Here is a 15,230-nt window from a genome sequence, read left to right as displayed (position 1 = left end):
TTTTCTTTTCATCACTTCCACTTGCGCAACCACTTCTCAGCATTCCACACCAGGAGTCAGTCCTCAGCTGGTGTAAATCAGCACGACTCCAGTGACTCCAATGGGACGACGCCGACTGACACCAGCTGAGGAGCAGATCCCATATATTGTCCACTTCCTGTAACAATAACACACTACAGCACTTGAGGATCGTGTGCTCCATATAAAAGGAAGTAACGCACCGTTGATGTGTTGGTTCTTGCGGTGCTGCTTCTGGAGAGCTCCAAGGACCTCTGCCCTGCTAGGATGGCGAAGTAAAACTTCCAGGGCAACTCGCATGACTCAAGGAGCTGCTCTCCTTGTTTGTGTTGCTGATCTCTCCTAGTTCATATCGCCCCCACAACTGGTCAGCAACTTCTTTTCCCATCTGGTACCAAAATCCTCTGCAATCAGCAGCACAGCACAGCATCTTGGCACCATCTCAAGGCGTTTCCTTCAAAGACTGGCGACATTTGCCTTTGCCAGCATTGTCTCACAGCTGGCTGGGTGGGGGGGGAGGATGTACTTCACTAAGGTCTCCAGCAGAGGGGTGGGCAGGCTGTGCACAGACCAGATCCTGAAATCAGAAGGTGTTTGCAGGGCCTGGCGCAGTGTCCATAAGTCAGCAAGTCCAGCCAACCCCATCACATAATGCCATTCATAAAGTCATTTGCCATTCATAATGCCATTCATAAAGCTCCATCTTAAAACCAGTTAGGTTGTTTGCCTCCACTGCTCCTATTGGGAGACAGTTCCAGAACCTCAGCCGTCTGATGGTTAGAAACCTTCTTCTAGTGTCCAGCTTTCATTTACCAAGGGCTAGTTTATCTCCATTTGTTCTTGGGCCAACATTGTCCTTTAGTTTCAACAGCTCTTCCCCCTCCCTGGTATTTACCTGGGATGTATTTATAGAGGGCAATCAGATCCCTTCTCTTTGCTACACTAAACAAGCCATGGTCTTTGTCTTCTCATGTCAGATAGGCCCTCCATCACCCTGATTTTCCTATTAGCCCTTCTCTGCACCTGTCCCAGTCTGAATTCGTCTTTCCAGACATCTCCGGTGGAGATCAATATCTGTCGTAGCCTCCATTTGCTCCTTGCAGGCTGTCGTTGTCCAGAATAGATCTGGTTGACAAATAGTAACTACATTCCCTGGAAAGTTTGGGGAGAAGTGATACCAGTTTTGTTTGGTCTGGGTTTCCGGGTTTTTCACTGAAATTAAAATTTTCATTTTTATTCAACTTGATTTGAATCATAACAAAAAAAATTCTTTTTTTCTTTCTTTCTTGGTTTCCACTCCCTTCTTTCCCTTTTTTCCTCTGGAAAGAAGGAGATGGAAAGGAAACTGAAACCCAAACATCTTTCACTTAGATTTGAATAAAATTGATTCAAAACTTTTTTTTTCATTTTGACAAAAAATTTGATAATTATGACCTATACTCTGGTGGAGAGGAAGGATTGTCTAGTGGTTAGGGCACTACCCTAGGACTTGAGAGACCAGGGTCCAATTCCTTGCTCTACCACAGGCTTCCTGTGTGACCTTGGGCAAGTCACTTAGTCTCTCTGTGCCTCAGTTTCCAATCTGTACAATGGGCACACTAGCACTGTCCTCCTCTTAGGGATATTGTGAGGAAAAAATACATTAACGATTGAGAGGTGCTCAGATACTATGGTAATGGCAGCCAGATAAGTATCTAGATAAACCCAAAAAAGGCTCAGAGATTTTCATGTAATTTGAAAAGTCACTTTTAAATGTAAACCTTTGACCATCTGTAGTTATAACAGGGCTAGCCAGAGGCACCTTAGCTTATTAGATGTTCTGGTTCATGGGGGCATCATCCTTGGATGGCATTAACTCTGCCAACCCTGTTATACCAGCCTAGTGTACCCACAGCAATCACAGTCTTGGGAGCATGAGGCCTGACTTGTTCCCTGAGAGCTCCAGCTCTTATTGGCAAAAGGTTTTCAAAGGTACTGACGCCCTTCAGCTCCCGTTGACTTCAGTGGGACCTGCAGGTGCTGTTTGAAATCCAGGCCAAAGCACATTATCGGTTTAATGTTCTCCATGGTTTTCCTGAGGGTGTGGGCGATGGGGACAGGTGGAAGGAGGTGAGATAATGAATGCAGTGTTGTCTGGTTCCCTGTGTCTTGCCTGCCTGGTTTTGCTCATGGCCGAAGTACACAGAGCACCCCCCAAGAGAGGGAATCTTAGCCTGTGAATTGTGGTGGCCAAGAGGGTTGAGAGCTTCCTTCCATTTCCAATAACTCAGATACCAGGAGTGCCCTGTAAACCATTGTACCAGTTCCCCAGAGTCATCGTCAAGGCACCAAGCAACCCAGCACAGCCCTGAAAGGACTGCACAAAGGATTCTGGGATGTGCCCAGTTCTGAATGACTGATTGGCACTGGAAAGGCTGGGAAGCCCTGCCACGATCGATGACAGTCTCACTGTGTGAATGCAAAGGAAAGCAGTAAAGCTGGGACCGCTGGTGAGCAAGCTAGGGTTGAGAATGACATGGGCTGACAAAGCTCTAACCCGGCCTCGAAGCAGCAGCCTGGTCACAGGGTAAACTGTCTCTTCAAGAGACATGAGGTCTCAGCTGCACCTGTGCCAGTTTTGGCCTGCCTCTCCCAATGGAGGCAATGAGCAAAGTCACCTAATGAGGAGTCAAGTGACCTGGAGCTAGGCCTGGCTGGAGCAGGAAGGGGCATGCTGTTTAAGAGCTAAGCTAGGGTGTGCTGTCTTGGAAGAAGTGTGGTGGCAGGAAGAAGACAAGATACCCCAGAAGGGTGGACCTTTGGGGCTTAGCGAAAAGCTAAGTCACCTTAGCATTTGTCTGCCGAACTCCCTGGGCCCATGAGAATCCACTGGCTCACAGAAGCCCTAACATCTCCTTGCAGCTGCATCTGGGGACAGTGTCAGCGGTTATTGATTCAGTCAAGGGCCTTCTTACCTATCTCTCCCCTTGCTTCTCTTGTTATAGAAAAACAAATCTCATTCCAAGCTGGTTTACGAAAAGCCAAGGAAATGCTTGACTCGGAAATCTTACCCCATACATTTCAAAATGTGTGTTTACACAACGGTAAATATATAAACAACGAGTCGATGGAGCTACTGCAAAACCAAATAGAAAAGTGGCTTAATTATATCTGCACCCTTTAAACCCGCTGCTGACAAGATTATCATATTTGCATTAGCTAGATTTGTTTTGTGTTGGTGGGAGCGGAGAAAGCGTCAAACAGCAAACGCCTGGAATTCAAATGCTCTCAGGGTCTGAAAAGCACTGAATCCATCCAGTGTGGTGCATGGTGGCCCTGACACAAAAGAACACAAGCTCTTTTGCATATAAATAAGGCTTGAAAACGAATGTGTTCTGCAACTTAGTTGTGTAAATACCAGTATAACAGCCAAATGCTTTGGCTGCCATGATATACAGTGTATGAACTATATCCCTGCACCACTTCTGTGCAAGCATCTGTAACACTGTATTCCCTTGGGAAGACATTTCCAACTCTAGGGCCTAGTCCACTATGGTGTTGCTCCAATTTCACATTGCTTATGTATCTCCGTTCATGAAAACCCAATATAGCCATTCATAGAATCATAGAAACGTAGGCCTGGATGGGACCTCAAGAGGTCATCAATTCCAACCCCTTGTGCTGAGGCAAGACCAAGTAAACCTAGACCATGCCATGAAAATACCCATTCATGAATAGCCAATTAATATTCATTTATGAAAAGCCTACCTTTGGAAATGTCCCCATCCAGTAACACGGCATTGTGTAACAGGCACAAAACTTGCTAGGAAGAAATGTAGAGGGTGAATTTCACATCCAAACCACCACACCCAGGAGGTACTGCAGACCCAACATGCATTATTGGTGTGTCTGTTGTTATTAGGAGAAGAACAGAAATTCTGCTTCAGGGAAGATTTATTTTCTTTCTGATTTGAAACAACCCCTCCCATCCCACCCGCAAATTTTGAAACAGAAACCTGGAAAAAAATGGTTTTGAAAAACCGAAAGATTTCATTTTGATAAATTCTAAACAAAATTCTACCAGATGGGCTAATGGGGAGCTGGCTCTCCAGGCTATAGGCAGCCGGGGAACTGTTGTATCAATTTTGATGGAATAAATTGGCCCAGAGGCTCAAAGGTGTTAACATGACTCTGAAGCTGTCCAACATTAAATAGTTTTAAACAAGATTTGGGGTTTGGTACACACAGACCTCAGCCTGCTTAGTACTATGGCAAACACACCATTAAACAGCCTTTTAACTTTTTCTTAAAGATACAGAAAAGAAGGGGAAACAGTTAATGCATTTGAAATATAAAGCATTAAGTAAGGCTTTCTTTTTAACATCATCCCTTGTTCCCTTTCTCTTTAGCCGGAGAGAGTCTATAAAGGCAAAATCTCTTGTCTGACGGTCTGTTAGATGTTTGCGGTGGTGTTGTAGCTGTGTTGGTCCCGGGATATTAGAGAGACAAGGTGGGTGAGGTGACATCATTTATTGGACCAACTTCTATTGGTGAAAGAGACACGCTTTTGAGCTACACAGAGACCTGCAGAAGAGCTCTGTGCAAGCTCGAAAGCTTGTCTCTTTCATCAACAGAAGTTGGTCCAATAAAAGATATCACCTACCCGATGAAGTGAGCTGTAGCTCACGAAAGCTTATGCTCAAATAAATTTGTTAGTCTCTAAGGTGCCACAAGTACTCCTTTTCTTTTTGCGCATACAGACGGCTGCTACTCTGAAACCTACCCCACCTTGTCTGTCTCATCTCTTAGAGGATAATACCTGTCCTTTTTGGCAAAAAGAGAAAAAAGTTAGTTGAGATGGGCTGGAGCTATGTTGTAGCTGCCGCTGTTCAATCCCGTTTCCAAGAAGACAAAGCAAGACAAACCCACCCAAAGGGGGAGAGAAGAGACCAGCAAAGATAGAAAATGCACCTTCTGTCTCTGGTGTTGGCTTTCATTTGCAACCTCACTGCTGGGAAACACAGGCACACCACATGGTCTTATCAGCCACTCAGAGTCCTGGCAAACTTGTACCAGTATCAGGCTTAGGGCATTGCATTTAACTTCCTCTTTCTGGTCACAGGCTTACAGCAGTGTTGCAAAATCTACAGTCTTGACCAGCTAAGACAGATTCTTAGTAGAGAGAGGGCAAAAGGAGACTAGGGAAGAGAAGAAATAAGGTGGAGAAGGAAAAGGACACATGCAAAGTGCGGGTGAGAAAGTCTCACATGCCATGTGGTGTTCAGGATTCAGCTGGAGCTGGAGAAGATGGTGATGCCATCTGAGTCCTTCTCTCTGGCCTGGTCTGGTCAGGTCCATTTTCAGAATTAGGATGAAGAAGGATGGGGGTCCCAGGAGATGGTGGGGATGGCAGCCAGAACATTTCCGACCAGCTCTAATTATCATCAGTTATTATCTGCATTATGGTAGCACTTAGACGTCCCAACTGAGCTCAAGGTCCCATTGTGCTAGGCGCTGTGCAGACACATAATCCCGACCCCACACAGGTTCCTGTCTGAATAGAAAAGACAGACAAAGGCTGGGAGGGAAAACAGAGACGTGCATCTATCCATCTACTGCCATATATGCCCCTCTATCTTGTTTTCTGTCTGTCAATGGTATTGCTAATGTGGCTACTGTAACCCACACACCTGGGTGTGGTACTCTGGCCCCTCAAGTGGCACCAAGACCACTTAGAGAGAGATTAATGAGTCTGCTACAGCCTTAGCTAACGGCCCTGTGGCTTTCAGCTCATATAGTACAGGCTCATGCATTTAGCTCTAGAGGTCCCAGGTTCAATCCCACCCACCGACAACTGGGGTCTGTTGGTGTTAAACTAGCATGGTAGTTAACTAGATAGCAGTGCTCCATCTTGATCCTAGTGGCCTTGGACCATGTGTGGCCTTGGACTTACAGGCCACAACTTGATCACCCTGCTGTTCAGAATTTGCCATTTATTCCTCCCCCCCACCCACCTTTCTACTGTTCCTTCTGTGTGAGTTTTGCATCTCTCACATCATCTGTGTAATCGCACAAAATATTTTCAAATATAGGACCCAATCATCAGCTAGTGTAAAGTGGTTTCCTTCCACTCATTTCAGCGGCGCTACGCTGACTTACTCCAGCTCAGGATCCGGCCCCACTGGGTTTATGCAAAGGAAAATTTTAAAATTGAGGGTAATAAACTTAAAAAAAAATCCTCAGTGCAATTTTAAGTAAAGAAATCACATTTCCTATGCAAATAGAGGAGATGTCAGGAAAAGCGACTGAAATGCTAACTAGCCTCTGTGACATTCAGACTGATGATGTGTGCAAAGAGTTTTGCCCTTGGACCTCAGGATGTCACCTCTTGTTCCCTGGACCCGCATACGGCATAGGGGGAATTTCTTCAGGCCAGCAACATCTGAAGCAAAGGGGAAGCAGCAACGTGTCTGTTCTGGGTAGCAGGAAGGCACTGAAATAGCATCCACTATGATATAGTGAAAGCGGAGTGTCTGTGTAACCTTTGGGTGGGCTAGAGTTCATTTCTTTTCCCATCTCCAGTGCCTTAAAAAAAAATCAACTCCCATAGAAAGTCGCTGGAGACCCAGAATTCAGTCTCTACAGATTTTCAGCAAGGATTGCAGAAGGTCAACCTCCCCACATTCAAGTCCCAAAAGGAACTAAAGAAATGAATTTAATTAAATAACTTTATAAAATCATACGATAAATAAACAAATAATAAGCTAATTTTTACAGCTTGACATGGCTATTTTATAACCCACAGACATTACTTTCACAGTTATACATAAAAACAAATAAAGGAAACAAATTAAAATCAGTACCCACAGAAACACAGTGAGAAAAAACGGAGAGTTCCCAAAAGCTTAGGTTTTGTTCACCTGAGTCTCAGTTAGAGTCTTTGATCACCAATTCTATACAGTCTGCGGAATCTAAAACAACATCTTGCCCATATGCTCAGGTTTAGCTGATCACCATATTTGGGGTCGGGGAGGAATTTTCCTCCAGGGCAGATTGGAAGAGGCCCTGGAGGTTTTTCACCTTTCTCTGTAGCATGGGGCACGGGTCACTTGCTGGAGGATTCTCTGCTCCTTGACGTCTTTAAACCATGATTTGAGGACTTCAATAGCTCAGACATAGGTGAGAGGTTTAACGCAGGAGTGGATGGGTGAGATTCTGTGGCCTGCGTTGTGCAGGAGGTCGGACTAGATGATCATAATGGTCCCTTCTGAAAAACAACATCTTCCCTCCACTTGCTTGTAGGAGTCTGCAGTTGGAATCCAGGAAGACTCTTCCTCTGCTGAAATCACTGCTAGCCAGCCAGCTGACTGATTAACCAATCACTCTTGCCCCGGGAAATATTTTGAAAATACCTGCCACCTGGACAAGCTGATCCCTTCCAAAAGCAAAAAGAAAATTGCTCTTCAGAAATATTTTTAGTGAGTCACCTCTGGCAGGGATGCGGTAGAGGGTGTCTTTGTCAGAAGCAGGGAATCAACCCCAACTTTCATGTCACTTTGGTGGTGGGATTGTACGTAAGGCCCCCTGAAAACATGCAAGGAGCCTCCGTCAGAGTATTGCGGCTGGGTGAATGGTTATCACTTTGCTGGGTATTGCTATTGGAGATCAGCTTCGCAGAGGCGAGTGCTGTTCCTGTCTCTGCTGCATGACCGTGGGCAAGTCGTGTCGTCGCTCTGTGCCTCAGTTTCCCCTCTCACACTTTGTCTATTTCTTTTGTAAAATCTTCGGATCTTCTTACTTTGTGTCTATGCAGTGACTAGCACCACTGGGCCCTGGTCTCAGATGAGACCTCTAAGCGTTGCCTTAATAAAATATCATGATAATAAATTCAGACATGATGTGTGAGGCAGAGGGAACTAGACTCAATTACACTCTGTTACTTATTCCCACCTACTGCTGTGTAAGAATGACTACACTGGTGCAAATTACATGTGGTGCACGAGTTAAAGCCTCTTACATGCCATTAGAGTCAATGGCCTAATTCAAATATAATATATTTAATAAAAATTTATGCTCTAGTTCAAAAGGAATTAGTTTGGGGAAGTTCTATGGTATGTGCTATACAGGAGGTCAGACGAGATCATCTAATAGTCCCGTCTGGCCTTGGAGTCTATACAAAGGGAGGGGAGAATGACACATTAAGTGGGTATGCAGTACAGCAGGATCCATGTCGGTCCCAGGATATTAGAGAGACAAGGTGGATGAGTTAATATGTTTTATTGGACCAATTCCTGTTGGTGAGCGAGACAAGCGTTCAAGCCATACACAGCTCTTCTTCAGAGGTAAAAGATATTACCTCATGCACCTGGTCACATTAAATGGGTGTGAGTCTCGCTGAGTCTGGAAGGCGTATGCTGGAGTAATTTACATGGTGGGGGGCTGCTTAAATTTAGACTACTCCTGGACTTCCTTAGGTCCTGTCTCCATTAGCAAAACTTAATCAGATACACTGAAGTCAAGAAGAGATGAAAACCATTCGTCTTATTCTGTTAAATTATGAGATTAAATCTTAGCAGTGTTGACCTTGTCTTACATAGGTGCCGCATACCCACACTGGGCTCATCACTGGTACACCTATTTCTCTAATGTAGGCAGCACGCTCGACTCACCCCTGAATTTAGCCATGCTCTGTCTGCCTCCCTCAGTACAGCCAGAACGGCAAGGTGCATGACAGGGTTGGGTGAAACTGCACCAGTGAAACGCTGTCCTTGTAGGGGTAGCTGTTATAATGCTACAAACTGTGGCTGTTCTTTTTTCCTTCTTGGACTAGCCATCTACTCAGTGTATTCTCAAACTGAAGAGCCTACTAGTTCAGAGGCAGGTCATGTGACAGCCTTGCCCATAGGCCAGTCGTTGGATTCAATAAGATCAGAAGGTTGACATCTCCAAGACTAAAACCAAAATGACATGAGATGCTCTATGCAGGTGGGACTCAGAGTTCTCCTCTGAGGCCAAACAATGGTTTGAAAACAAAAGCCTTGATGATTTGCCAATAAATTAGGCCAGACCTTAGCACCATTGGAACTATGCCGGTTGACACCGGCTGAGGATCTAGTCTAAAGGTTGTGATCACTGGAGGAAAAGCCCACTCCTGGGGTTAAACAAGCTCGGGCAAACCTCTCATGTTACGCTCTCCGCAACGTGAACAACTGTTGCACAGTCTTGCCCGTGATGGTGCAAACTGTCCATTGCATTGTGAGATGGTTTTGACCTTTATTCATTTTGTTATCTATAGGCGTCCCTCTGGTGTTCATCACCGTAGTATCCAGGTTTGCTGTGTGTGGTCACCACCTGTGGAGTTCACCATCCTAAGGCTGGTTTTTTTCCCCTCTGTTTACTTCCTTCCTGTAGGTGGGAGCACACCTCCTGGCATCACTGCACCGGCTGTGCCTAGCATCCCATCCCCAATCGGGGTGAATGGTTTCACTGGCCTCCCACCACAGGCTAATGGGCAGCCCGCCGCAGAAGCTGTGTTCGCTAATGGTATCCACCCTTACCCAGGTAAGCCAAACCATCCCGATTCTCAGACCCAGTTGGTTTCCATCCCAGTTGGTCCAGTGCTGATAACTTTATCTGATACGTCCTCTCTTTCTGAGCAATGATATCCTGCTCCAGTGTGTTTCTCTCTGCCATAGGAGCTACCTTGTAGCTGGACACTAAGGTCAGGAGATCTTACCTGGTAAGCAGGCCCCATGCACATATGTCCACCCTGCACATATGTGCGGCCAGGTCAAGCTAAAACCAACATGGTGCATGTGTGGCAGTTCTCCCAGGTGTACCCAAAGGGGGCTTGTTCCTGGCTGATCTTGTACGAGCTGTGCTGAGCCTGGCTCAGCTGAAGATTGTCAGCTACATCTCTTATGGCCCACATTTACGGATCTCCTCCCTGAATTCAGTTATGAGCAGAAGAGTGACTGTGGAAGGAGGACACTGTGTCTGTCTTGATGGGATGGGATGGGATTGGCACTCAGCTAGCCTGCCTTGTCCATCTCGTGTTGCAACCCATGTGCTGTAGCCGGGGCCTACACAAGGCCTTTCATGTGATGGATCAGTGCCGTTCACTGACCCCCTGGTTGTATCCCTGCTCAACTCACTTAACAGCCCTGGAGACTGAAATCCTTTATGTATCCACAGAATAGGTCCAGCTCCACACCACAAAGATGGCTCAACCCTGCACTGGAGAGACTACCTCTAGGGTTGAGGGATTAGACCAGTTTCCATAGGCATTCAACATATAGCCTGTTTGCTATGGCTGACACAAAGGGCGTCAGTTGTGAGGTGGTGTTTTTTTCAGGTTTTGGCAGTCAGCAGTGAATGGGGGATATATATATTATATATATATACAAATGATTTGGTACAACCAAGCCAAGGATGCAGCAACATCCCACGAGGCCCACCTATGCACCTAGATTTCTCTGCGGTGCGGTTATCTCACCATAACCATCTATCCCTCTTCAAGCTGATGAGAAGGCATTTCTTGCTGTTTTATACACAATAAAAAAAATGATTTAAATAAATGTTACTAATTAACACTAACCACCAGCTGGTGTAGGAATGTTTTACTCTGGAGCACGCAGCGATTAATCTAGCTCGTTAGAAAGTTGAACACTGAGTCAGTACTTCAGCCAGTGAGTTTGCCTCATGCGACACAAAAAGCACGCCTTCCATTTCAGCCATTCCCTTGGACTAGGTGAGCTCAGCCTCGCAGGGAACTTTACTGATGTGCTGTGGGGACGGGAAGTCTTAGGTGATAGAAGCAGAGCTGAGCAGATAATCAGTTATTTCCGTTTGGTGGCTGAACCGAAAAATCCAAAAAATGTTTTTATTTGGGGTCAAATGAAAACGTTTGGGGCTTCGTTTTCTTCCTTTTTCTGGTTTTTCTTCACACACATACCCTTGTTGTTGTTGTTTTTTGGCTTTCTTCAATCTAGCTAAATTTCAAAACAAAATGTCATTTTGCAATAGTTTGGTCAGGTGATCTAGCTATCTAACTGCTCACTTTAGCTAGTCTGTGTATGTATGTAGTCCCGTCACTGTCATGTTTGGAGCAGTGGAAACCTTTCTGTATGCACATGCATGAATCTGTCTGCCTCCAGATCTCATTCCCAACTCCAGTCTCAGCTCAAGCCCCAGGAAAGGTTCTGAGGGTTTTCAAGCTCGGTTATGGTTTTGACATAAGACTGGGTAAAAGTTGGAGGCATCTGTCCAATTTTGTGTAAGTTTGGGGGCTTATTCAAACCCTCAAACTGAAGCTCAAGGTATGTGAATCCAGGCAAAGAGAATGTTTGCACAAACACCTAAGATCTGAGGCAGTGAATGCCACTCACTTTTAGTTACGATTCCTGGTAGTGAAATTCACCTTCATTTAACTTGAATAATTTGACTAATGAGTTGATTAGGCCCATTGAGTTGTTATACTAAGGGGTCCAATCCTACCACCATTCCCCATGCTAGTCCAACTAGACTAACAAGGAAGATTTTCAAGATCAGGCCCTTGTGATAAAGCCTGGCAGAACTGCTTCATGGCGGGGTTTTTATTAGTGTTGTTTTATTCCCTGATAGCCCTGGCAGGAAGAGAATTCCTTTCAAATCAAAATCTTTACTGCTTGCCTAGCCCAGGCCTCTGGCTACTTAGAGAAATAGATTTCTAATTTATTTTACCTGGGAAAACCCAGGGCTTATATTAAGGGGAAATAGTTTTCTAGAACTCAATCAAGTTTCATAAAATCTGAAGCTTAAAGCTAGATCTGGTCAGGAATTATTCGACAAAACATTTTGTGTCAGAAAATGCCCATTTGTCAAAACCAAAACGTGTCACAGAAACATATCAGTGTCCATGAAACTTTCATTGGGAAGGATTTCTCAGCTCCAGGATGGAATTTCTGGTCAAATCAGGAGACAGAGAGCAAGTGAGAGAGAGTTGGGGTTTTTTTTTGTTTGTTTGTTGGTTTGTTTGTTTACTAAAATATTTCAAAAGGTCTCTGATTCATTCCAATGGGAAAAGAAATCACATTTCAAAACCTGCACGTTTTTCACAAAACTGACTTCTTGTTTTCCCACCAGCCCTATATAAAATATTTTCAGCCAGAGATATTGCAGAAACCCAAATCGCTCCCAGGCTGGCCAATCCCAGCTAGTGAGGAGCGACGTGCAAACAATATGATTTGAAAAAACTTGGAACACTATCTGTGCTCTGTGGACCTCTTTGCTATGGAAAATTCAGCGTATTACCAATCAGCCTTTGCCTAACTCTGCTCTCATTGAAGTCAATCAGACGTTTCTCCAGAGACCACAGTGGGTCAGATTCTAGCCTACTGATTCAGTGCTGCTTGTCCCAATTTGAGATGAGCCCAGAGGACAAGCCTGGATCCAAGCATTCCCAAAATAGGATTGATTTATTTTGTTGTGTGTATCGATTCCAACTTCCTCTCTGTACCTGTCTCAGGCTCTGTGCAAATGCCAAAACTTTAGCCGTTGCCATGAGGTATTATTGAGGCCAAGAGCTTAGCAGGATTCAAAAGAGGATTAGACACTTATATGGATAATGAGAACATCTACAGTTATATTCGACTGGATAAAAACGTATGAAGGACACAAACCCTCATGCTTTATGATAGAAGCCAACCGCCTAGGGTTAGGAAGAAACTTTCAGTGTTCAGCAGCTTAATCTATCATTGTCCATTATGAGATATCTTGCACCCTCCTCTGAAATATCTGATATTGGCACTGCCTTATACTCCTGTGGTTCAATGGTTCTATATACAACAATTGTAATTAAATTTTAAAACAGGGTATGTAACCATGTCTACACCCATAGATTGCACAGGAAAAAAACACAGATCTCCCGTAATATATATGTTCACAGCCCCAAACCACATCTCCCCACCCAGCTTTCACCAGCCTCTGGTTTACAGTATACATCTGGCACAAAAATGTCCAGGAACATTTATTATTATTTATTTATTTAGCAGCATATATAGCACCTTGTGACCCAATTCATCTCTCCGTTACTCTTCCGTAAACGCTGAACAATTCCACTGTGGGTTTATACCATTGTAAAGTTTGGCAGAATTTGACCCACTGCCTTCCTTGCATGAAAATAGCAAAACATAGAACAACCGCTGTCTTTAGATACATATGGTCCGGAGTGTCAGAATCAATGTAAATTCCATTAATCATGAAGCCTATCTATCTATCTGTCTGTCTGTCACACCTAAACTACTCTAGCATTCCACCAAAAATCTTCAATCTTTGAAACATAAAGGCAGGATGACATCATATAATTGCCTTCCCTTTATTTTCCCTTGGATTTTTTTTCTCTGTTCATTTTTCTTAAATAAAAACTTCAAAACAAAACCCAAAGAGTGCAGTCACAGTAGGTGCAGCAGACACATCTGAAAAGAAATCCTCTTTCTTTTTTCTCTCTCCTCCCTGGCTCCTTTTTACCATTCTCTCCTGCCGGGCAGGCAGAGGACGTGAACCCAATATCATTCAAGTTCACGTTGAACTTTTGAACCCACCGTGTTTGAGAGGGTTTGGAAATTAGGCAACATGAGTGCACCTATCACGGCTTGTCAAGGGTGTGTTCTCAGCCTCCGTGCCTACAGCTTCACTGCACTGTGCTGTTGTGACCTACCAACGGATCCCATGCAATATCACTGCAGATCAGTCAGCCGCAGGCAAGCTTGCCCTCCTCTCACACCCGCCAAGCCTGGCCAGAATTCACTGTTCTGAGGTTCTCTCACAGTTAGGGATTCTGTCCGGGGAACAAATATTTTTCTTCCCTTTACGCTAATCTCAGGCCATTTGGAGAATTGCGCTAGTTTATCTGCGGGCCCTTTGGCCTTTCGGTGTCTCAGTTCAGAGCGCCATTGAACATGGCAGTGTGTCAGAACATATAGCAGGAGCAAAAGCCTAATCCTTTGTGCCACGAGATTGTGAGCAACGTCACAGCAACCGCAAAGAGTGCTCACCGGCTCCGGGTTAAGAGGAGTGACAGGGACTGCAGTCGGCCGGCGAGGCCTCGTACCAGCTGAGATGAGAGCTGAGGGCTCAGTGCTTCATTTACAGGAGCGTAAGAAATGTAATAAGAAAGATAATGACCTCTTTATGGGCTAGATTCTGTTCTCCGTTGCACCACTAACAGCCTGTGACCCTCGTGGAATTACTCTGGATTTATACCGCGTAATGGACAGCAGAAGTTGGCCTCAGGTAGTGACCATTAATCCCTTTCCTCTGTTACTAATAACTCTGCTGTATACAGTAAAACCAGACAGGTCACATTCTTTCACTAGGTCTCATGCACAAATACGGTGTCACTTTGGAAAATGGGACTGAGGCTCCTGACTCACATAGGTGCTTTTGAAAATTTTATCACAGGCCTCTTGCCCTACATCTTAGTGATCAAGTTGCTGCTTGCCCCCTTTTTGTGCTGGATGGCGTTTATACTCAAGGACAATATGTAGGGGAGAGGGCAAGTTATAGACCCATGAATTTTTCAAATGAGCCCTTCAAACCTACTGGCTTCCTAAAGCAGCCATTCTGATATATTCATAGAATCATAGAAGATCAGGGTTGGAAGGGACCTCAGGAGGTCATCTAGTCCAACCCCTGCTCAAAGCAGGACCAACCCCAACTAAATCATGCCAGCTAGGGCTTTGTCAAGCCAGGCCTTAAAAACCTCTAAGGAAGGAGATTCCACCACCTCCCTAGGTAACCCATTCCAGTGCTTCACCACCCTCTTGGTGAAAAAGTTTTCCCTAATACCCAACCTAAACCTCCCCCACTGCAACTTGAGACCATTACTCCTCGTTCTCTCATCAGCTACCACTGAGAACAGTCTAGAGCCATCCTCTTTGGAATCCCCTTTCAGGTAGTTGAAAGCAGCTATCAAATCCCCCCTCATTCTTCTCTTTTGCAGACTAAATAATCCCAGTTCCCTCAGCCTCTCCTCATACATTGCTACTGAACCAGGCAGATGTCATTGATACGGTTTATGCTACAGCTGAATGGATGACAGTGGGGCTAGAAATCAGGAGCTTTTGGAAACCCATGTTTCCCCCATCTGAGGCAAAGAAGAATCATGTGTGAGGTTTGCAGGTTCACCCAGGCCTGTAAGGGTTTCAGTCACCACCTGCCTTGTAACCCTGGGTGTCTTGTAGTCATGCAGCTTT

At 44.9% G+C, this 15,230-nt stretch overlaps 1 protein-coding gene across 11 annotated transcripts in view; it reads left to right on the top strand.

Moving 5' to 3' along the window:
* Positions 1-15,230, top strand: part of CELF4 (CUGBP Elav-like family member 4) — an 868,113-nt gene that overhangs the window by 756,002 nt on the left and 96,881 nt on the right. For all 11 annotated transcript variants that reach the window (XR_012639468.1, XR_012639467.1, XM_074952294.1 and 8 more), the window contains exon 8: positions 9,409-9,558. Coding sequence is in view for 9 of the 11 variants with exons in the window: in XM_074952294.1 (XP_074808395.1) it covers positions 9,409-9,558 (150 nt within the window). In the remaining 2 variants the exon portion in view is untranslated. The remainder of the gene's footprint in view (positions 1-9,408; positions 9,559-15,230) is intronic.

This window comes from Natator depressus, chromosome 5 (assembly GCF_965152275.1).
Source record: "Natator depressus isolate rNatDep1 chromosome 5, rNatDep2.hap1, whole genome shotgun sequence".
Classification (NCBI taxonomy): Eukaryota; Metazoa; Chordata; order Testudines; family Cheloniidae; genus Natator; species Natator depressus.
Note: the sequence above shows the minus strand (reverse complement) of the source record. Positions and strands in the feature narration are given on the sequence as shown.